This window comes from Salvelinus fontinalis, chromosome 13 (genome assembly GCF_029448725.1).
Source record: "Salvelinus fontinalis isolate EN_2023a chromosome 13, ASM2944872v1, whole genome shotgun sequence".
Lineage (NCBI taxonomy): Eukaryota > Metazoa > Chordata > Actinopteri > Salmoniformes > Salmonidae > Salvelinus > Salvelinus fontinalis.
This window is the reverse complement of record NC_074677.1, coordinates 44,419,389-44,444,556: the sequence shown is the minus strand read 5'-3', so window position 1 is coordinate 44,444,556 and position 25,168 is coordinate 44,419,389. Positions and strand designations below refer to the sequence as shown.

Below are 25,168 nucleotides of genomic sequence, written 5' to 3'. Positions count from 1 at the left end.
GACAGACTGACCAGGTGAAAGCTATGATCCCTTATTGATGTCACTTGTTAAGTCCACCTCAAATCAGTGTCGATGAACGGGAGGAGAGGTTAAAGAAGCATTTTTAAGCCTTGAGACAATTGAGAAATGGCTTTTGTATGTGTGCGAGTCAGAGGGTGAATGGACAAGATAAAACAATTTAAATGCATTTGAACAGGGTATGGTAGTAGGTGCTAGGCGCACCGGTTTATGTCAAACTGCAGTGCTGCTGGGTTTTTTTTCACACGCAAGTTTCTCGTGAGAAGAATGTCCTTTGGGTGGTGGACCATTCAGTCAACTTGACACTGAGGGAAGCATTGGAGCCAACATGGGCCAGCATCACTGTGGAAAGCTGTCGACACAAGTTGTCAGCTGGTAATTGTCATGCAAATAACCGCTGGTGTCACGGTAACTGACCGGTAATTATTATAAATGGGTTCCAGACATGCTAGCTGCTGATGAATGGTCCACATTTTAATAGTCAAAAGTCTAATAAATCCATTTAATAGCCTGTACACCATCAACACCTAATATGTTGTGAAATCTGGTATGTATTGTAATGTTTTTAAAATGTACAGTACCAGTCAAAAGTTGACACACCTACTCATTCCAGGGTTTTTCTTTATTTCGACTATTTTCTGTAGAATAATAGTGAAGATCAGTTGTGTTGTGACAAGGTAGGGGTGGTATACTGAAGGCAGCCCTATTTGGTAAAAGACCAAGTCCATATTATGGCAAGAACAGCTCAAATAAGCAAAGAGAAATGACAGTGCATCATTAAGACAAGAAGGTCAGTCAATGTGGAACATTTCAATAATGTTGAAAGTTTCTTCAAGTGCAGTCGCAAAAACCATCAAGCGCTATGATGAAACTGGCTCTCATGAGGACCGCCACAGGAAAGGAAGACCCAGAATTACCTCTGCTGCAGAGGATACGAGTTACCAGCCTCAGAAATTGCAGCCCAAATAAATGCTTCACAGAGTTCAAGTAACAGACACATCACAACATCAACTGTTCAGAGGAGACTGCGTGAATCAGGCCTTTGTGGTCGAATTGCTGCAAAGAAATCACTACTAAAGGACACCATTAAGAGGAAGAGACCACAAGCAATTAGACCGGTGGATATCTGTCCTTTGGTGTGACGAGTCCAAATTTGAGGTTTTTGGTTCCAACCGCCGTGTCTTTGTGAGACGCAGAGGTGGTGAACGGATGACCTTCGCATGTGTATTTCCCACCGCGAAGCATGGAGGAGGTGGTGTGATGTTGTGGTGGTGCTTTGCTGGTGACACTGTCTGTGATTTATTTTTTATAGGACAATGACCCAAAACACACCTCCAGGCTGTGTAACGGCTATTTGACCGAGGAGAGTGATGTAGTGCTGCATCAGATGACCTGGCCTCCACAATCACCCGACCTCAACCCAATTGAGATGGTTTGGGATGAGTTGGACCGCAGAGTAAAGGAAAAGCAGCCAACAAGTGCTCAGCTTATGTGGGAACTCCTTCAAGACTGTTGGGAAAGCATTCCAGGTGAAGCTGGTTGAGAGAATGCCAAGAGTGTGCAAAGGGTGGCTACTTTGACAAATCTAAAATATGTTTTGATTTGTTTAACACTTTTTTTGGTTACTACATAAGTGTTATTCCATAGTAATGATGTATTCACTATAATTCTACAATGTAAAAATGTCAAAATAAAGAAAAACAATGGAATGAGTAGGTGTCCAAACCTTTGACTGGTACTGTATACTGACACACAAACTGGCCCCTACATATTTTATATCCATAACATGCAAATATAGTATAGTCTTATGTTCTCAGAATTACTGTATGTTCCTTGATAAATATTATATTAAAAGCAGTAGCTGCAGTACCCTCTCCAGCCTGGTGGGACGCTGCTTCCGGCGTCTGCGGTGGCGCTTCAGTAGCCTAGAGGCTGTGCTCTGTTCTGTGGTGCTGCTGAACCTGAGAGGGGAGAAAGCCAGAATGGAGGCGTTAACCTTTCCCTAAGGAAGCCTGTAATTGGCTCAGCAACTGTATCTCAAACACAACTCGGTGTCAATGTGAAACAGTAAAAAAAATCTAGGTTCCTGGATATCACATAAGGGGTTCCCCAAGGCTCTATTTTAGGGCTTGTTTTGTAAACCATTTATATAAATGATATAGACAAAGTGGTGATGCTGGGCCAAATAAGTTCAAGTTATTAAACAGTCGTGGTTGACGGCCCATGCTCTGTGTGTGTGTCTGACCTGCTCATGGTGTCATCGTCCGAGTCACAGAAGCTGGTGGTGTCCAGCTCGCTGCTCATGATGGTGGAGGCACTCTCGTAGCCTGCCAGGTGGCGCTCCCGACGGCTCTGTCCATTCATCCGCGGCCCTTTGGAGAGCAGAGGGACAACAGAGATAAGGACGATCATGGGGGAAACGAGCATCGTCCAAACATTACACCTTTAGTACCTAGACTAGAGCATATCACGTATATGCCACTTTGCCCAATTTTTTTTTTTACCCCTTTTTGTCCCGAATTTCATGGCATCCAATTGGTAGTTACAGGCTTATCCCATCGCTGCAACTCCCGTACGGACTCGGGAGAGGTGAAGGTCAAGAGCCGTGCGTTCTCCGAAACACAGCTCAGCCAAGCTGCACTGCTTCTTGACACAAAGCCCGCTTAACCCGGAAGCCAGCCGCACCAGTGTGTCGGAGGAAACACCGTACACCTGGTGACCGTGTCAGCGTGCATTAAGTCCGGCCCGCCACCAAAGTCGCTAATACGAGATGGGACAAAAACATCCCTGCCGGCCAAACCCTCCCCTAACTCGGACGATGCTGGCCCAATTGTGCGCAGCCCCATGGGTCTCCAGGTCGCAGCCGGCAGCGACAGAGCCTGGACTCGAACCAGGATCTCTTAGTGGTACAGCGATGCAGTGCCTTAGACCACTGCGCCTCTCGGGAGGCCGTACAATTAACCTTTTTAGTCATTTAGCAGACGCTTTTATCCAGAGAGACTTAGTCGCATACATTTTTAGGATGTGTATGTAATGCCTGCAGGAGTTGAACCCCCGACCTTGTCGTTTCGCGCAATTTTCTTACCAACTGGACCACTCAAACAGTTACTGACCATGCTGCTCCATGCTTTCCCTCCGTCTGGGCTTCTCCCTTCTGAATGACACCACTGACTCTGTCTCAGTACGCTCATCCAGGTTCTCAACACTACCCGCCACATTGGGACTGGGGGAAGAAAGAGGGGGGAGAACAAGGGGGATGAGAATGAGGAGGATGTTTTAGAATGCCGTTGTCATTAACGGAAAAACAACTCCGTGTCTCAGTTTCCTCTTTTTTGACATATTGTAAAGGCATCCTGATGAATGTAGTCAGCATTTTTCCTGTTCTCCCTCTGAAATGTTCTTCTCACAATCCCAATCCACTGTACCGTTCAATCATTAGATCATTCACTGGAGCTGCCACTTTTTATTGCATTTACTTAACTCCCAGCCGTGTGTGTGTGTGGATCAGGCTATGCTGTAGGGCTTCAACCTACTGGAACGACGGGGGTCTGGAGTCTCCGATGCCCCCTGTCCTCTCCACCGGTAGGGGAGGCAGAGGGGGAGGGGGGGGAGAGGACTCCGTACAGACCTCCACCGGGGGAAGAGGGGGCTCCGCAAGGGGACTGTCTGAGGATACCAGCTGAGAAGGAGGGGGGGAGGCAACAGAAACAAAGTCGAAAAACTGACCTATTCACACAAGCGAACGCCATGCTTGCTCACCTACCACCAAACTAGCATGCCGTCAAAACAAACATCAGCAGGACCACATCAGTGAAAACAAGATCCAAGTTATTATTATTGATAAAGAACTAAATTCTGTATTGAGGGCTGTCTGAAATCATTGACACAAGTGAGAAGTCTCGAGGTTACTGCTGACTGGGTGGACAAAGTGCCATGCAACACAATCAGTAGAAGAAGGGTGAACGCCAGCATCTTACCCATGACACAACTCTCCCATTGAAACAAGGTAGCTTGGCAGCGTCCTCCGAAATCTCTTCTTTCACCACACTACGGACATACAACACAGAGAGAGAGATAAGGGATACACACACCCTATTGACATACCACACATACAGAGAGCGAGAGATCTCAGACATGCCATTGTTCATTCGCTTCAGGCAGAGTGGATGTCATGCTCACTCAGTCCTACATTATCTCAAAAACAAAAAAATGGATGAATTGTGCGTCGCTAAGTCTATAATGCAAACATTTTTGATGAAACATGGAGCCTACTTTCCTTATTATTTCAAATAGGTACTTTTCGTATCATAGTTATTACCTTACACACTTGGGTTTGTGAAACCAGACCTAAATGCCACTATCGCACAACAGCATCTCTAGACACACAAACAGAATCCTTCTCCCTCTTCTGGTGCTTCATCACATATTCCTTTCCCTCCTGTCTGGGTTGTGGATGCGTATTATTTGGTCTGTATGCGCTTTATCCACCCATCTCTCCTTTGTTGGAATGCCCGGGTGCCTGTCCATGCCTGTCACTGTGTGAGAGAAGGCATTTTTCTGTGTATGGCCTTGTCCCATGTCCTCCATCACTTGAGCCAAAGATATTATGAATAATTATGACACTGAAGAGGATTTACAGTTTATGATAAGCACGTGTATTTATTAATAACAAATGTGGGTTAGAGATGTCCTCGATTGTTGCTGATCACCTGTACAGGAAGGAACGTGTATTAGGAGTACGAGTTGAGAGCGCCGGTAATTGGTGCGTCGCAGAAAGCTTTTGCTGTGCTTCGCCCAATGTTATAACTCTTTATGTTTGCGTATTTACTGATCGAAAGTAACAAGTGCAATGTGGTAATATTTAACGATCAAAACGTCAAGGCAAAGCTGTAAAAATGTAAATGATTACCTTGTATTTCCCCGTTGATTGAAGCGGGTATCTTTTTTGCAGGATTGGTTAGAGCCTGTAAGTAATTATTTCACTGTAAGGTCTACTACACCTGTTGTATTCGGCGCACGTGACAAATAAACTTTGATTTGATCTGTTCGAGTCTAGGTTGAAGATAATAAAAATGTTTAGATGAAACCAAAGATTATCTATTATACTAAGATAGTCGAGTGACTGCTCTTGCAATGTAAATACATGTCCTCAAAAGATGGAAGGCAGTGGGAGGAAGAGAAATATGGAAAATATTTTGGGGTCTTTGTGTGAAATATTTTAGAATATCAAACTAACTTCAAGCAATTCTATGTATTTTGTCATGGCTAATGCAGTGTTCCTCTGTTCATAACGCAATCAATGGGCATGTGCTCTGAACCAACGCTGGCCGTTAGACCGCACTCAACGAGCTGTATAAAGGCCATAAGCAAACAAATAAATGCTCATCCAGAAGCGCTGCTCCGAGTGGCTGGGGACTATATGCACATGTCACCAAAAAAATGTGCCATGTAAAAAAGCTAACGTTTAAGTTCCTTGCATGAGAACAAATGAAAGCGGGTGGTTCAATATTCCCAGTAAAGAAATATTAGGTTGCAGTTATTATAGGAATTATGACGCGTCGACTATTTCTCTCTATACCATTTGTATTTTAGATACCTTTGACTATTGGATGTTCTAATAGGCACTTTACTATTGCCAGTCTAATCTCAGGAGTTGATAGGCTGTGATCAAGCATTGCTAAGAGCTGCTGGCAAACGCAGTAAAGTTTGAATGAATGCTTACGAGCCGGCTGCTGCCTACCACTGCGCAGTCAGACTGCTCTATCCAATATCAAATCATAGACTTAATTACAATATAATTATCACAGAAATACGAGCCTTTGTCATTAAAATGGTCAAATCCGGAAACTATAATTTTGAAAACAAAACGTTTATTCTTTCAGAGAAATACGGAACCGTTACGTATTTTATCAAATGGGTGGCAACCCTAAATCTAAATATTGCTGTTACATTGCACAACCTTCAATGTTATGTCATCATTATGTAAAATTCTGGAAATATTAGTTCGCAACGAGCCAGGCAGCCCAAACTGTTGCATATACCCTGACTCTGTGTGCAAAGAACGCAGAGAAGTGCCACGATTTCCCTAGTTAATATTACCTGCTAACATTAATTTCTTTTAACTAAATATCTAGGTTTAAAAAATATATACTTATGTGTATTGATTTAAGAAAGGCAAAAGATGTTTATGGTTAGGTACATTCGTGCAACGATTGTGCTTTTTTCGCAAATGCGCCTTTGTTAAATCAACACCCGTTTGGCGAAGTAGGCTGTGATTCGATGATAAATTAACAGGCACCGCATTGATTATATGCAACGCAGGACAAGCTAGAAAACTAGTAATATCATCAACTACATGTAGTTAACTAGTGATTATGTGAAGATTGATTGTTTATAAGATATGCTAGCTAGCAACTTACCTTGGCTCCTTGCTGCTCTCGCATAACAGGTGGTCAGCCTGCCACGCAGTATCCTAGTGGAATGCAATGTAATCGGCCATAATCGGTGTCCAAAAACGCCGTTTACCGATTGTTATGAAAACTTGAAAATCGGCCCTAATTAAATCGTCCATGCCGATTAATTGGTTGACCTCTAATAGAGCTCCATTTTAATGGAATGGTCTGCCTATCCATGTGAGAGACGCAGATTCGGTCTCAACCTTTAAGTCTTTATTGAAGACTCATCTCTTCAGTAGGTCTTATGATTGAGTGTAGTCTGAAAGTGAACGGAAAGGCAATGGAGAGACGAACCGCCCTTGCGGTCTCTGCCTGGCTGGTTCCCCTCTCTCCACTGGGATTCTCTGCCTCTAACCCTATTATGGGGTCTGAGTCACTGGCTTACTGGTGCTCTTCCATGCCATCCCTAGGAGGGGTGTGTCACTTGAGTGGGTTGAGTCACTAACGTGATCTTTCTGTCTGGGTTGGTGCCCCCCTCGGGTTTGTGACGTGGGGGAGATCTTTGTGGGCTATACTCGACCTTGTCTCAGGGTAGTAAGTTGATGGTTGAAGATATCCCTCTAGTGGTGTGGGGGCTGTGCTTTGGCAACGTGGGTGCGGTTATATCCTGCCTGGTTGGCACTGTCCGGGGGTATTGTCGGACGGGGCCAGTGACTCCCGACCCCTCCTGTCTCAGCCTCCAGTATTTATGCTGCAATAGTTTGTATGTCGGGGGGCTATGGTCAGTGTTATATCTGGAGTATTTCTCCTTTCGTATCCGGTGTCCTGTGTGAATTTAAGTACGCTCTCTCTAATTATCTCCCTCTGAGGACCTGAGCCCTAGGACCATGCCTCAAGAGTACCTGGCCTGATGACTTCTTGCTGTCCCCAGTCCACCTAGTCGTGCTGCTGCTCCAGTTTCAACTGTTCTGCTTGCGGCTATGGAACCCTGACCTGTTCACCGGACGTGCTACCTAGTCCCGGACCTGATGTTTTCGACTCTGTCCCTCTACCGCACCTGCTGTCTCTAACTCTGAATGATCGGCTATGAGAAGCCAACTGACATTTACTCCTGAGGTGCTGACCTGTTGAACCCTCTACAACCACTGATTATTATTTGACCCTGCTGGTCATCTATGAACATTTATAACAGTACATGGCCAAGATGTTCAATCTCCACCCGGGACAGCCAGAAGAGGACCTGCCACCCCTCAGAGCCTGGTTCCTCTCTAGGTTCCTACCTAGATTCCTGCCTTCCTAGGGAGTTTTTCCTAGCCACCGTGCTTCTACATCTGCATTGCTTGGTGTTTGGGGTTTTAGGCTGGGTTCTGTATAGCACTTTGTGACATCAGCTGATGTAAGAAGGGCTTTATAAATAAATGTGATTGAGTGAGTCCCGCACCTTGAAAGCGGGAGTGCTACCCTTTAGCTCAGTGTGGATGTTGCTTGTAATCCATGGCTTCTGGTTGGGGTATGCATGTACGATGACTGTGGGGAGGACGTTAATCGATGCGCTTAAAGATGAAGCCAGTGACTGATGTGGTGTACTCCTCAATGCCATTGGAATAATCCCAGAACATATTCCAGTCTGTGCTAGCATAACAGTCCTGTAGCTTAGCATCTGCTTCATATGACCATTTTCTTATTGACCGAGTCACTGGTGCTTCCTGCTTTAGTTTTTGCTTGTAAGCAGGAATCAGCAGGATAGAATTATGGTCAGATATGCCAAATGGAGTGCGAGGGAGAGCTTTGTACGCGTCTGTGGAGTACAGGTGGTCTAGAGATTTTTTTCCCTCTGGTTGTACATTTAACATGCTGATAGAAATGAGGTAAAACTGATTTGAGTTCCCCTGCATTAAAGTCCCCGGCCACTAGGAACGCCACCTCTGGATGAACATTTTCCTGTTTGCTTATGGCCGTATACAGCTCATTGAGTGCGGTCTTAGTGCCAGCATCGGTCTGCGGTGGTATATCGACAGCTATGAAAACTATTGATGTAAACTCTCTTGGTAAATAGTGTGGTCTACAGCTTATCATGAGATACTCTCAAGCGAGCAAAACCTCGACTTCCTTAGATTTCGAGCATCAGCTGTTTTTTACAAATATGCATAGGCCCCTTGTCTTAACAGAGGCCGCTGTTCTATCCTGGCGAAAAAGCTTAAAACCCGCCAGCTGTATGTTACTCATGTCGTCGTTCTGCCGACTTGGTGAATCATAAGATATTACAGTTAATGTCCCATTGGTAGGATATACGTGCTCGTAGTTCGTCTATTTTATTAACGATTGATTGTAAATAGGCTAATAGGACCGATGGTAAAGGTAGATTACCCTCTCGGCGACGGATCCTTACAAGGCACCCGGACCTGTGTCCACGATACCTCTGTCTTTTCCTCCTGTGAATGACGGGGATGAGGGCCTTGTCGGGTGTCTGGAGTAAATCCTTCCCGTCCGACTCGATGAAGAAGAATTCCTCCAGTATGGGGTGAGTAATCGCTGCCCTGATATCAAGAAGCTCTTTTCGGTCATAAGACACGGTGGCAGAAACATCGACAAGTTAAATAACGCAAAAAAAATATACAAAATAGCACAATTAGTTATTGGGTCGTAAAACAGCGGCCATCTCTTTCGGCACCATTATCATAAATTATTTATCATTATTATACAGCTCGTTGAGTGCGGTCATAAGGACAGCATTGGTTCAGAGCACATGCCATTGATTGTGTTATGAACAGAGGAACACAGCATTAGCCATGGCAAAATACATAGAACATTTCCAGTAATTCTTCAAAACAGCAAAATGTACTTTCAGCTTAATGAAAGTGTTGAATTGCATAAAATTTGCTTTAAAACAGCAAAATTCTTTACGCTGCCAAGATACCTTTCTAACTAATGGACTGTTAGTTTACACTTCCTCTTTTAATGAACTGTGGGGAGGTCACAGTAATGAAATATTCTACCAAACCTATTAAATTTAAACATGCTGATTACTTCTACTAGCCATTATCATTCACATGATGACAGAGACGGCACCACAGGTTCCAAAGTGGTGTGTCAATTTTTCCGCATCTTCTGGACCCTGGAGCTTTTCCTGAAAATCATGACCTGGTCAGGTAAAACTCAGTCCTAATCGTAAGCTTTAACAGGGTCCAACGTAACTTTTTACCCCTCACTGGCCTGGACATGGTGTAGTTTTTAAATGCATTGGGGTCATGCAGAGCCTATAGGATGCCTGCTTTCTCTCCATATGCAGCTAGTAATAGGCAATATTTGGTTATTATATGCATTAAAAAGCTATTTAATATAATTTAGCCATTAAGTCGTTACTCTATTCTTTACAATTGCATTGTATTAATTTCATTTATTTTTGTTTCTAAAGTATGTCATTGAGAATTTTTTTCAATTCTCAAAATATCACGCTGCCCCTTTAAGACAATTGCGTTCGAAATGACATCTACCTGATTACAGCAGGCTAACCAAGACAAATGCTGGTGCATTTTTGTAGGTTTCTTTTTGCAGACTCAACAGTCACCAGCATATTGATAGAATGTTCACTATTGTAAGTTTACTTTCGTAAAGTCACTTTCCCTAAAATAAATATGCTCAGCGAGTAGATTGATGGGGACTTATTTTTTGCTCAGGACAGCTCGTGTGCATGCGCTGTGTGAACGTAGCTCTGCTCGAGAAGTTGTGATGTGCTGGAGCATATTGGTGCTTGAATGAACGGCCAAAATGGTGTGCAGATTGAAAAGTAGGCCTACTGGGGCAAATGCTGTCTCGCCACATGTTTTCCGGCGGCTCTGCCTGAATATAAGACAACGTTTGTTGTTTTTTGGTAACATATGATGGGAGAGGGACCCTGGCCAATAACGTTTAAAAACCCTTGCTTTAAAGCGTGTTAGTATTTATATTGTGCAGTCACAGGCTATTATCTTCACTTGCAAATAAAACGCCTCACCCTGGTCAAGAAAAAAAAAAATCAAGATCTGCTGTTATCTCACTTGAAATCCAACTGCATGGTCAACTTCACTGGCCTCTAAATGATATTGAGGTAAAGAAAAATACCATGCATTATGTTCTGCAACTATACTGAATGGCTTTGACAAACTTTTGAAGGGAATCACGTAGGGCTGGGCGATATCTAATTTAGTAGATTAATTTGAATTAATGTTTTTGCTCAATGTTCCAAAACAATGATGGTTTTATTATTTGTATGAGTATTTACGGCCGCTTGTTCTCGTGTTGTATTTTTAGTCTCATATCTTTAGCTCCTTCTGTGCACCTCCACATTTACACCAGAGATCTATATATAAAGAAGAGATGCACATCTCCGCCCTAACAAAGGGAGTTGTCCCAAAGCCGGGTAGGCAGGCGACAAGTTTAGGTCCAAAATAAGCCCATAGAAACACATGGGCTTATTTTGGACAGATTTTAACTTGAGGCAGACCTCTCGCTTCGTCTTTTCCTCTATGGTTTACACACATCAAGCCCCTCCCCCTGACTCTCATGCCAACAAAATTGAGAGATTACAATTTCCTCTCTGACAAGCAGTTTCAACTCGCCGTCTGCATTTGATGTTCGGTCCAACAGGATCGGTCATATGGACAAACACATTGAGAAATTATTTTACTGTAATAGACAAGTTAACTTTTCTAACAAAACCCTTTTTGTGTCTCAACTACTCAAATTGCGTGCAGAGCAGACAACTAAAACGAGAGTATAAATGAATATTCAATCTGGAAAATGAATGCTCAATTTGTCACGCACAGCATTGGGGTACTGCTAGCAGCATTTTAGCCAAAGACTTATGCTAGTTGTCTAGTATATTTTTAAATGTGCAATAAGCATAAAACAATTATATATGGAAATGGAAACTCAAATTCTGAGAAATAAGGTAGGCCACTTGATTTCGACATCTGAACAAAGTGGACAGGCTAAGATGCTTTTCAAACAGTTGGAGACAGATTGTTGAGACCTGTGTTAATTTTCTATAGCTTGATGCCTACTACAAGAAGTGAGTCAATATTAGTGAATGTGCATTGTTTTACTTAAATTTGTAACAAAAACGGGCATTTTCATAGACTTGAAAGCCAGATCAGTGATTAAGAAAAAAGAAAAGCGGGTTAAATTATTTTGATAAAATGATTAGTGGGTCTTATGGTTGTGGAAGGCTTATAAACTCAGAAAAAAAAAGAGAAACGTCCTCACTGTCAACTGTGTTTATTTTCAGCAAACTTAACATGTGTAAATATTTGTATGAACATAAGATTCAACAGACAAACTGAACAAGTTGTCAGACATCTTTGCTGAAGAAAGTCACCAGGGACAGGTGGCATAATGTTAAATTCGTCTTTGGAACCACTCGATATGATTGGTCATTTCAAAACCTTGGGACCCTAATGCATAACGAGTGCTCTCACACCCCCTTGTGGTGGTCTGAAGCAATGAAGCTGTGACGCTGGGTACCTCTAAGTCCGACGGCGTTAAGCGTGCAAGTTTTAAAGGAGGAACCACTAATATGGTGGTGAGCAACGACGCTTTTCTTAGGCTGTGTTTACACAGGCAGCCTAATTATTTGTAAAAGACTTGATCGTTCAAAAAAACAAATAATTGGGGATAAGATCAGAATAGAGACGCCTGTGTAAATGCAGCCTTCGAGACAATAGAAAGTTGTGTAGTTGTACACGGTAACAGGCGTTGTAGAGCGGACAGATATTGAAAGCCTACATTCTCTCCATTACGGTCTTCCCCCCATTTGTCTCATATCCTAATGAATGTCAGCAGTCCATAAGTTAAATGTACAGTCAGGGGGCCTCCAGTATAGCTGTATTATCCAGGAGATAATTAGCCTGTTGTAGATGGGAGGGACTTTAACTTACCAGGGAGGCCAGCACTCAAACTAATGGCATAATAAGATTTGTCTGAGGTAGAAAATAGCTTTTGTATGTTGTGTATCAGGGTTTCCTTTAGGAAAATGTGGCGCCGGACAAATTTAACGGACCCATATGCATTGGGTGCGTAACCCATTAGGGCATCCACTCAAGGTGCTCAGCATGACAGAAATCACATATAGATTATGGTAATTTCTTAACAGAACATGCAATCCTGTAATGAAGCATTTTCAAACATTTGCCAAAAAGCAATTTGCAGAAAACCCTAAACAGCACACTTGAGTGGTTCCATATGTGACAAATTTAAATCTCTGTTAGAAACTTAAAGGGGGAATCTAAAGATGCAACAACTAGGATGGGTTGCTAATATGACTAGGATAATGCCTTTGGCTTCTGGACAAAGGAAGAAAGTTGATATGAAAACCAATAGAACAGGAGAAAAATGGCATATCGGGAACATGCTGACCAAACCAGACGTGTTGCGTGTGCGAGCGTTGCAAAATAAATGTACACTTACACAACCGTTCAAAAGTTTGGGGTCACTTAGAAATGTCCTTGTTTTTGAAAGAAAATAAAAAAAATTGTCCATTAAAATAACACCAAATTGATCAGAAATACAGTGCAGACATTGTTCATGTTGTAAATGACTATTGTAGCTGGAAACGGATGATTTTTTATGATGAATGGGAGGCGCGCTCCAATTAGGTTACCAGTTGAGTTGAGAAAATCGTAATAGGCCTAGCTCTTTCTAGTCATGCACCAAAACGGTTAACATGCAATTGCATTTAGAATTGTTGCACAATATATTGACTTGTGTTTTACTTCAGAAATGTTTTATGTCAGAAGCAACCAGCAAACATCCCGCTCAGAATAGGCTCTATGATGTGAGAGTGTGATAGTTGTGTTGGATAAATAAGATGTACCTCATGATGACTAACACAAATTTCCATTTGCATAATAATTTTCTAATTATTATTATTATATATTTTTTTTCCTACAATTCTACACTTTCTTCACAAAAAAAAAATTTCTTCGGTTCTGCCACAAATAAGAACTCGAGTAAATCTATTTTTAGAACACACGGCGAGACAAATACGTGCACATTTATCTAGGACTACACGCCAACAGTGCCTTATGTATCATAGCCATTACAGATAAATCGTTAATTGCTAAATTGCCCCATATATTCAGTCAAACAAAGTGCCATTTAAGACTGATTTATTGGACACCTCTTCAAATTAGTGGATTTGGCTATCTCAGCCACACCCGTTGCCGACAGGTGTATAACATTTGAGCACACAGCCATGCAATCTCCATAGACAAACATTGGCAGGAGAATGGCCTTACTGAAGAGCACAGTGACTTTCAACGTGGCACCATCATAGGATTCCACCTTTCCAACAAGTCAGCTCGTCAAATTTCTGCCCTGCTAGTGCTGGCCCGGTCAAAAGTAAGTGCTGTTATTGTGAAGCAGAAACGTCTAGGGGCTAGGCCGCAACAAGGGCTCAGCCGCGAAATGGTAGGCCACACAAGCTCACAGAATGGGACCGTCGAGGGCTGAAGCACGTAAAAATAGTCTGTCCACGGTTGCGACACTCACTACAGATTTCCAAACTACCTCTGGAAGCAACGTCAGCACAAGAACTGTTAAATCGGGAGCTTCATGAAATGGGTTTCTATGGCTGAGCAGCCGCACAAAAGCCTAAGATCAAAATATGCAATGCTAAGCGTCGGCTGGAGTGGGGTAAAACTCGCTGCCATTAAACTCTGGAGCAGTGGAAACAGGTTCTCTGGAGTGATGATTCACGCTTCACCATCTGGCAGTCCGACAGATCAATCTAGGTTTGGCGGATGCCAAGAGAACACTATCGGCCAAAATGCATAGTGCCACCTGTGAAGTTTGGTGGAGGAGGAATAATGGTCTGGGGCTGTTTTTCATGGTTCTGTGGTCCCTTAGTTCCAGTGAAGGGAAATCTTAACACTACAGCATACAATTACATTCTAGACGATTCTGTGCTTCCAACTTGTGGCAACAGTTTAGGGAAGGCCCTTTCCAGTTTCAGCATGCCAATGCCCCCGTGCACAAAGCGAGGTCCATACAGAAATGGTTGGTCATAATCGTTGTGGAAGAACTCGTATGGCCTGCACAGAGCCCTGACCACAACCACAAACACCTTTGGGATGAATTGGAACGCTGACTGTGAGCCAGGCCTAATCAGTGAGGTCAGTGACCGACCTCACTAATGCTCGTGGCTGAATGGAAGCAAGTCCCCGCAGCAATGTTACAACATCTAGTGGAAAGCCTTCCCAGAAGAGTGGAGGCTGTTATAGCAGCAAAGGGGGACCAACTCCATATTAATTCCCATGATTTTGGATTGATACTTTTGTCCATGTAGTGGATCGACTGGTTTATTATATCGTTGAACACAATCTTTAAGAAGGCAGTAACTTCAGCAGTGGTGCTTTCTTGTAGAAGGCTATGGATATGCAATGGCATAGCCTTGTTTTGTTCATTTAGCAGGCAAGACACTCTTATTTCCCAGAGCCCTTATCACAGTCAATACACCTATTTATAGTAAATAAAACAATAAATAAAATAAAACAGGACAGAATATTTTTCCAATTAAAAAAAAGTTTGCAGTGCGAAATTATTCACGTCTTGCGCCTGGAACAGTTATTCCCAGAGTTGTCATTTGAAACGTGGCTCAATTTGGCGGGTTGAAAGAAAAACAATGCAGGGTTACAAACCAAAATGTTTTTTCGATATGCAGACGTTCGATTTCGTATACTATGCCCGTTCTTCAGAATTGAACACGGCATGGTGATGAATTATGGACAACATCTGTTTGGTGAGTAGGCCTAGGCTTAATGATTCTGATAAAAAGTATATGCTCTGTGTATTTATCGAACTTATGTTCTTGCATATTTTGTGTGTGGAACTCGTTTATGTTTAGGGGGCTTAAAGCGTAGCCCTAGGCTAACCAATTCTTCCTAATGCTTTGTTTTGGCTGGCGCATGTGCTCGCATACCTTCGACCTTGGCTTGAAAATACCTTTGCTTTTCAAAACCTTTGCTTGTCCATCTTGAGACGCCATAGCCACTTTCCTCAAAATAGTAAGAATGAATCTAAGATAAGTCAATTAATGACAAATTCAATTAATGACAAATTCTTGAGTTTTTGCTCAGTAATACATTTAACTAAGATGTTGGTTGCAATATCTCTCAAGTGAAAAATGTGCATGAAAACGAGTCATCTATTGTTGAATGACACTTAATTGACGAATCCCTACTGTTGACCAATCACAGACAAAGGGGCGAAGACTTAGGCTTCCGAACTTCAGCTTGCTTCGAGAACATTTGCTGTGCGTGAACAATCCCCCCGAAAAACCCTGCCAAAAGGCCAAAACGAACAACAAAAACATTACCAAATGTGTTCATAATACATCCATTAACTCTTCAGGATGGGAAGCATGCGGATGTCTTAAGCAGAAAATAATCAGAAGGCAATTGATTGTGTGATGCTTGGCTTGCTTTATTTTCTGTTGTGCCCCACAAATGCACACGTAGGCCTATGGAACATTAGAGTCAAAGCAAATGAACATTGTCTTCAAGACAAAACGTCAATTTTTTCCCAAAGCACATTCAACAAAATAGTTTTACAGTATTTGAAAGTTTGTCATCTCTGGCTAAAAATAAATAAATAAATTGTACTTCCTACCCCCGACATTACCTTTTTCCCCCCTCGAAGCGCTGCTATAGTGCCGCCAAGAAAATGTATAAAAACTGTCTCAGTAGCATAAATATTTGATGCAACTAGGGTAGAAAATTGTCTTATTTGGTCAATATTACTTAGCAGAGCCGTTTAATCAAGGTACACATATCCTGTGCTTTTAAGATATTGCACTTATGCACAGACACAGTTTGGCTACATTGTAAGCGCGAAGCGGCCACAAGTTGAATATGGGGCTCGGCTAGGACTTACTTTTGTAACAGAATGAAAACATTGAACAATGTGATTTAACTAATTGACGTTGGGAAAATAGATGGCAAAAATACATAATGGCGTTAAAGGTACACTACGCAGACGTCACTGACATTTCCTAATTGCTAAACTTCTAATAGTTCACCTACTTTTGTTTGTGACAAAACAAGCAAGTATACTGTAGAGAATCATTGTACCATCTAAACCGCTGTGAAATATCTTTCCCATAACCAAACATATTGTATTTTCACCTGGTGTGCAAAACCAAAAGACACAAAAATGAGAAGTACAGAAATAGTACACATAGAAATGTGAGTTATAGAGCTGTTCTATGTGAATTTGGTTAGGTATCCCAAAAAAGACACATGTTGCAGCTTTTAAAATTCCTGTAAACAGCTTGGGGAATTTTTTCTCAGATTCAATCACGTTATATGAGACATACAGTCACATGCCTGTTCTCATCATGGTCCTTACAGGAAAAGTGAAAAAAGTTGATAAAATGTGCCCCTGGTGCATTCAGCTCAAATTAAATGTAACGCCCCGAGTGCATTGGACATGAAACAAATATAAACAGGACAACAAAATACATAACATTTTCTTTCACAGGTGCCTTTTCATATGGTACAACAAGTGCTTTCTAACTGCACTGAACCAAAAGTGTCACCCTGGAGGGAAGGAAAACTTTTTCCAGTGTGCAAAAACCGTTCATCTTGAGGCATCTGGTAAATATTATATACATGTACAAAAAAAAATGGACATCTATTTTAATACAGACTAGCGCAAAACATTACTTATCATTGAAAAATTACCCAATTGATCATGATACTTTTCTGATAAAGTGGGGGTGCTAAAACATGTTTGCACCCTGATTTTTGAAAGTGAGGATGCAGCTGGTCCATTGCTCAGGCGCCTGTGTGTGTGTGTGTGTGTTTTCAATGGTTGAAGTTGCTAAATCATGGCGGTCATGCTTTTAAAATCGCTGGAACTGTGAATGTGTAAATCTAACCTCAGGCAGAGCAGGAAAGGCTCATTTGTTAAAGAGAAAAGTCGACAGTCTGTGGCAGTGGCAGAGTGTTTTCTCCTGACTCTACTTAAGGGTCGAGAAGGAATGGGGTTTAGGTGAGGAGGAAGTGCAGCTGCTGTGAAGAGGGGAGAGTTCTGGCACTTAGCCCAAACACTGAGATTGTATTCCCAAATGGCACCATATTTGCTATAGTGCACTACTTTCTTTGCACTACCCATAGGGCACTGGTCAAAAGTAGTGCACTATATAGGGAATAGGGTGCCATTTGGGACGTATTCAAACACAGAGGGATAGAAAGCCTGAAGACCCCCAGAGATGTATATGCTATAGAACATCCTCCGTTTAAACAGTGCTGTTGATTAGGGAGTTGTGCATTTGTTTAATTTGCCTCTCACAAGAAAATATATTAGTTTAGGAACTGCCTGCATATTGGGACAGTAAAAACACATATCTAAATATAGGCCCATGTTCCATTAGCAAGGCCCATGTTCCATTAGCAGATCATGATATGCCTCCAGTCTAACTATTGGTTATTACTATATAATTAGGCCTACGTATTAATATATGAGTATACTTTCAAGGACAGAAATAAGGATTCAGGGGTGAATAAAGGAGGCTGTTGAATAGCTACATCATGTGTGAATACAATACTTTACGATCAGTTACTTTGTGTCTCACTAAGAGAGCCAAACCTGTTACATTGTTGCCAAAAGTTTGCAGCATTGTTGCAAGTCAGTCATAACCAACTAAACTCAACGATTTAAGATGAAGTTGAGCCGCCACTAGTGTGGGCAGACTGGGGTTCTGAAGCCACATGAAATACAAGTATTAAAAACGACGGTTTTCAGCACCCAGAGAATAGCCTGCATTTACACAGGACACTGATGTGTATTTAGCATTAATGCAGGCTGTTCATTGAGTGCTGAAATTCCTCGTTATTTTTTACAAAAACGGTGCTCCAATCCGCCAACACTAATTGTTCACGTGGAGTTGACCGCTACTCAGTGGTGCCTTTTCAGAATGCTCGATTACATTCCGTAGGATGATGCTGGCCCTGGAATTATTAGAGACTAAAAAACGACCTTGTGCACAAAGGCAGCAGTTTATCTCAGTAAAAACAACATCTCCAGCAATAGTTCCTGGTCAACTGACATGGGACAGACCTACGTTAAGAAGCAATATCTGAATACCAGTGCCATTTCCTTGTCGAATAATTCAATTCAATTCATGCCTCGTGACAGAAATGTGTTCTGTCCAACATCAATTAGCCTAGGCCATTTAAGGCAAAACATAGCTGGCGTAGCAAACCAGCTTCAAAGCATCATCACATTAACAACCGTCCTTACCCGAAATCCTGATCCATAGATTTGAAGAAAAATTTATAATTCGGCTTGTTCAAAACTTGTTTGAAATCCAAAAGTGTTATGTCTTCAGAAGGAATAGGGATCTTCACCAGATACGGCGTCTCCTCCTCGTCTATGTGGTAGATTATTTTGGTTTCCGCCATTTCACCAGCCTTCTTCGACCCCTCAGAACTTTACACACCGAGTAGAACAGTACGAGTGGACGAGGTCTGACCGTAAAGTTACCCTCTAAGCGAACTATTCTACTTCTGAAATCGCGACCATTTAAATGCTTCGGTTGGTTGGTTACTTGCAGCTGTCCTTGCATACATTAATTATTCGGTAGCTTTCCAGTTTGTGTTAGATAGTTTAATTCCCTCAGGTACGCTGAAATTCGTACAGTTTCCTAAAACTTTTTACTCATCAACTGGGTAGGGAAAGAGGGGGCACAAAGCTATCCCTGCACTGCTAGTAGCCAACGCGGCGTGTGACGTTATAGGCTACATAGGCGTATCTTTACGCCCCTACATCCCCTTCCCTGCTCGGGACATCCAATTGAAATCCCAACAGATAGTCTAGTAGTATATAGGCCTACTCATGATAGGACTTTCACATGGTACAATAAAATTGTCTTGTACCCGATGTAAAAAAATAAAAAATAAAAATATTCCATATTAAAGCTTATCCAATGCTCTGATATAGGATTTGACCCAGCCTGCTTTCACAGATGCATACAATCAGACAAAACAGAATGTTTTAAGACTGATAGACCTAATTGACAGATGCCAATCAAAGACAAATCACAGAACATATCACATTAACTCTTTGTGTAATAAGAAATATATATTTTTTAGGCAAAATAATCACAGGACCCAGAGTCACGCTGTCTCAAACCACAGCCTGAAATGGAATACAGGATGCACAATGTTAACAGGTTTGCTTTAGACGAGTGATCCATTGCTTCAAACGGAATGATCTTGGAAACCTAAAACCTTGTGTCGACGAACGATTACAAACTGAAGGACTCGGATGTGTCCTAGCAACAGATTGTATTTTGTAATTTTTTACATGTAACCTTTATTTAACTAGGCATGTCAGTTAAGAACAAATTCTTATTTACAATGACGGCCTACCCCATCCAAACCGGGATGACGCTGAACCATTGTGAGCCGCCCAATGGGACTCCCAATCATGGCCGGATGTGAAACAGTCTGGATTCAAACCAGGGACTGTAGTGACGCCTCTTGCGCTGAGATGCAGAGCCAGAATAACAACCTATCCCTCAACGTAACCAAGACTAAGGATATGATTGTGGACTACAGGAAAAAGAGCACTGAGCACGCCCCCATTCTCATCGACTGGGCTGTAGTGGAGCAGGTTGAGAGCTTCAAGTTTCTTGGTGTCCACATCAACAACAAACTAGAATGGTCCAAACACACCAAGACAGTCGTGAAGAGGGCATGACAAAGCCTATTCCCCCTCAGGAAACTAAAAAGATTTGGCATGGGTCCTGAGATCCTCAAAAGGTTCTACAGCTGCAACATCGAGAGCATCCTGACCGGTTGCATCACTGCCTGGTACGGCAATTGCTCGGCCTCCGACCGCAAGGCACTTCAGAGGGAAGTGCGTACGGCCCAGTACATCACTGGGGCAAAGCTGCCTGCCATCCAGGACCTCTACACCAGGCGGTGTCAGAGGAAGACCCTAAAAATTGTCAAAGACCCCAGCCACCCCAGTCATAGACTGTTCTCTCTACTACCGCATGGCAAGCGGTACCGGAGTGCCAAGTCTAGGACAAAAAGGCTTCTCAACAATTTTTACCACCAAGCCATAAGACTCCTGAACAGGTAACCAAATGGTTACCCAGAATATTTGCATTGTGTTCCCCCACCCATCCCCCCTTTTACACTGCTGCTACTCTGTTTATCTTATGTGCATAGTCACTTTAACTATACATTCATGTACATACTACCTCAATTGGCCCGACCAACCAGTGCTCCTGCATATTGGCTAACCGGGCTATCTGCATTGTGTCCCACCACCCGCCAACCCCTCCTTTTACGCTACTGCTACTCTCTGTTCATCATATATGCATAGTAACTTTAACCATACCTACATGTACATACTACCTCAATCAGTCTGACTAACCGATGTCTGTATAAGCCTTGCTACTGTTATTTTTCAAATGTCTTTTTACTGTTGTTTTATTTCTTTACTTACACACACACGCACACACACACACACACACACACACACACACACACACACACACACACACACACACACTTGTAAGTAAGCATTTCACTAAGGTCTACACCTGTTGTATTCGGCGCACGTGACAAATAAACTGATTTCATTTGATTTAGACCGTTGTGTGACTCGGGGGCCACATAATGTGATTTCACCCCCCCCCCCCCCAATTTAAAAAATATATAATTATGATTATACTGGTTACAGGGCCCAGTTCTTCAAATGTTATCTGCTAGGATTTCCCCAACCGGATAGGATATAATGTTTGAAATTGGGTTTTTCAAAACTGAAAAATGATATTCAGTTCCTCCTGATTGGATAAAGAATTTGGCCATCCAATGTCACCTTTAAATCAAAGAAAGGTAGTCTTGAAAAAGACACCAGTGATGAAATCTTATTCAGAAGGAAACAGAGGGCAGAAAATCTGACTTGTCTTGCTGAAGAGAAGATCAAGTTGACAATGCTCCAACAAAAAGAGAAAACTGTACCTTCGCTTCCTTCAAGCACGCTTGAAAGATGCCAGGATTACATTTTCAGATGAAGACTTCTGAACAATATGGATTTGTGTTTAGAATTGTTGAGTTATCTGGTGAGATGGTACATTTTCTAAAAATATTGAACACTTATTAAGTGTTATATTAAAAGTAATGAAATACATTTTGAAATATTTAACACTTAATATTTAAAACTTAAGCAAAATTTTCTTTAGCCAAAAAGACAGTAAAGTTTTTCTGAACTTTGTATCTGGATCAACATAACTCACCCAGTAGATGGCAATATAGAGACCTATCCAAAAATCTGAATCTGCATTCTTTGATCTTGATATTGTGGTATCTGGATCAGAACGATCCCATCCGATAAGTCTCAAAAACCGTCTCAAAAACAGTTAGATCGATCTGATCCTGGATAGCAAAAAAACTGGATTACAGAATCCGGATCCGTCTGATCACCCACAAAAGGTTTTGATAAACCGGCCCCTGGTGATCACAGCATGCCAAAGACAAATTGTAGCAAAAGCCACATTCACATTGCAATAAGTCCAGGTCTAACAAATTCTTGTGTGAAAGGTTGTCAAAGTAGCCCTGGGATAATTTGAACCCAGGGTTAAGATGAGCCCTGTGCTAAGATAATGCAGTGTGAAAAGGCATAGAGGCCACAATGTCTTGGTCAGTGACTAGGCTGATGAATCAGACTGTGATACCAGCTTCTGGTACAGTCTGAAACTAAACAGTGCAAAAATGTGGAACGTTTCCTTACAAGCCAGAATGTCGAATAATAATAATACATTTGAACTTACTCTACCAGTAGTCCATTCCTTCTCACTCGTCTCCACTCAACACGCCATCAGTTTCAAACAGAAGACCCGCTTCTGCCATGTTACCGAACCCAATAAACACCTTCTTTAAATTTGCATTGTTGGATTAGGGCTGGACTACTGCATTTGCCCCCCCCACCCCAAAAGAATCATGCTATTCTACACATTTTGTCAGTTTTATAGCAAATTTCCTGCAATGCTACACATTTTGCTATCATATGCTATTTATGGGCCCCGGAACATGCCCTGCGTACCCATTCGGTAATCCTGCCCTGATAGCAAGCAACTGAAAGGTGCATAAACGCCACCTACTGTACTGGATTGTAAGGCTGGTCACGGCCACCCTATTAATCTATTTATCTTATTTTAGCCCTGTGTTTCCACCTACTATTCTGGAGTGTGAATTCCTTAAACTCTGTGACACAAAATGGAAGGGGTAAAGGACAGGAAAAGATTATACAAATTGCCCTACCTTCTAACCCTACAATCATTAAAACCTCACCACCATTCTACATCTGATCGTACACCAGGCCCGCAGCCTGACAAGACCGTTGAACAGACCTTGTAACTCCTCTGTAGTAAAATGTCGTACACCCATGTACTTCTCTGCAGCTGCCACCACAACATATATTTTCCGTGATTTACATTCCATTTCTGCAGTACAGTTAATAACCATGGCTATGAATGCTAAGAAGCCAACATTACTGAAACGTGTTATTTCCGATCACTATTGGCCTCGGCCTACTCATAGAGAGCCTCTTAAGATCCCTCGCCCTGGACCCATCTTCGTCTACTACTTTTCATTGCTTCAGCATACGACACCTTCTGTACTACTCTGATCCTGGCAACCTCAATCTGCCTTTCTATCACCGGACACTTCTGATCTCCAGAACCATGGGTACCACTACAGTTAACACACTCAGCTTTTTCCAAAGATACTACACGTTCCTTTGTCTCATGCCCTAATGCACACTTCTCACATCTAGGAATCTCCCTCCTACACATAGCCATAAGCTTGGCACATAAAACACCATAATGGATTCGGGACAAAAACTCTCACGGGATAACTGACACATCCTAACTTGACTTTGTTGGGTAAAGACTCTGCGTCAAAACTCATCAGGACAGACAGCATCCGTTTCACCACGCTCTCCACCGGGTCTGTGTCGCACCAAGCGGCCTGAGTCACAAACACCGGGAATCCTCCATTTCTGTTGGTCCTCCTCAACACTTAGCGTCACTCCAGTTATCACTCCTTTCAATGGCGCCCTGCTGCGGAGAGCAAAGGAAGTCACAGTTCTTGGCGCGGAGTGTCGGCTCCCTCTGGATGAAAATCATCATAAATCCACTTAGAGTTACTTTCAACGATTCAACAGGCCAACCACTTCTCCACCAATCCTGACACCATATATGGATCAGCCAGAAGGCAAGGATCCATTCTCCCCAAAAATCTTGCTCCCACTGGGTCAGAATCATCCTTGTAATCATCGGGACGAGGCCCGAAGTCGTCAGTCTTCAACGCACCTGCCACCGCAGATAATTCATCCTAACCCTCTACCTGCCGCCATTACTCCCCAAGGTTTCCTGCCCAGATTCATCGCATGATGCCTTAAAAAAACAAATAATAATAATTAAGACTATGATTGGAAGAATCAGGTGTGTTGCCGATTGGCCTTCATATGCCTACACTGTCCCTAGGGTTCAGGGACCGTACTCACAGGCAGCCCAATTCTGATATTTTTCCCACTAATTTGTATTTTGACCAATCACAGATCTTCACATCAGATCTTTTTTTAGGGCTGATCTAAATTGGTCAAAATACCAATTAGTGGGGGGAACAATTGGGCCGCTTGTCTAAAACGCAGCCACAGTGTGAATCGCCACCTGATAATTTTGCATATCTGGCTTGTTCAAATCTGAAGAACAGTTACTGTGGCAGTCTCGTGTGCATTTCTGACAGTAGCAAAGGTAGAGTTCCTGCCCGACTAGATGCGTAGGCATTGCATCAACCAATGGTTGCGTGCCACGTCATCAGACAAACATATCATATGTGTTTAGCTGATATATTAACTAGACCCAAGACCCTGTTCCTCATAAGACCCTTTATAACAAGCCCAACATTGCAAGCCCAATTTTCCTAGGAATGCCCTGTAACTTGATTAATCAGGAACCTTGGGACTTGTGATAACCTGATTCACATTAAGCCAAGACTAGCGATTGGTCTGGCTTTGCAAACTCAGGAAACCAAGGCCAAAGAAATCTAGGATTTGCAGAAACATGTGAAAAGAGTGGCCAGACTTTCTATGTGCAACATTCTTGTTGGTCGAGTCTACGAAATATGCCCTCTGATAATTTGTACATCTTGAGTAGGGCTAGAGTTGGACTGAATCTGCACTCAATTATAATGAAAAAGAATGACATAACTGCCCTGACCATCTTGAACTCATTAGAAACCCCCGTAAAACACTGCAAAGGATATTATCCTAAAGCTCTTAAGTCGGCATCCTTAACAAATAAGGCAATATTTCTGATTGCTCAAGGGGAGGAATACCGGAAGCCAGCCGCACCAACGCGTCAGAGGAAACACCGTACACCTGGCGGCCATGTCAGCATGCGGCCGGCCCGCCACAGGAGTTGCTAGAGCACGATGGGACAAGGAAATCTCGGCCTGCCAAACCCTCTCCTAACCCAGACGACGCTGGGCCAATTGTGCACAGCCTCATGGTTCTCCCAGTCATGGCCAGCTGTGACACAGCCTGGGATCGAACCCGTGTCTGTAGTGACACCTCAAGCACTGCGATACAGTGCCTTAGACCGCTGCTCCACCTGGGAGGTCCCCCAAAAAACATGACGCTCTGTTGAATTTAAAAATCCCGATGTGGCCCTTGAGCCAAAAAGTTTTCCCACCCCTGCT

The 25,168-nt window shown here is 42.6% G+C and overlaps 1 protein-coding gene across 2 annotated transcripts in view; it reads right to left on the bottom strand.

Moving 5' to 3' along the window:
* LOC129868771 (segment polarity protein dishevelled homolog DVL-2-like) overlaps nt 1-19,262 on the bottom strand; it is a 38,150-nt gene extending 18,888 nt beyond the window's left edge. For both annotated transcript variants that reach the window (XM_055942990.1, XM_055942991.1), the window contains exons 1-6: nt 18,693-19,262; nt 3,996-4,065; nt 3,552-3,697; nt 3,132-3,241; nt 2,264-2,390; nt 1,889-1,979 (exon numbers count right to left, since the gene is read on the bottom strand). In XM_055942990.1, coding sequence (XP_055798965.1) covers nt 1,889-1,979; nt 2,264-2,390; nt 3,132-3,241; nt 3,552-3,697; nt 3,996-4,065; nt 18,693-18,853 — 705 coding nt within the window. In that variant the 5' untranslated portion in view covers nt 18,854-19,262. The remainder of the gene's footprint in view (nt 1-1,888; nt 1,980-2,263; nt 2,391-3,131; nt 3,242-3,551; nt 3,698-3,995; nt 4,066-18,692) is intronic.
* Between the last annotated feature and the right edge of the window lie 5,906 nt (nt 19,263-25,168).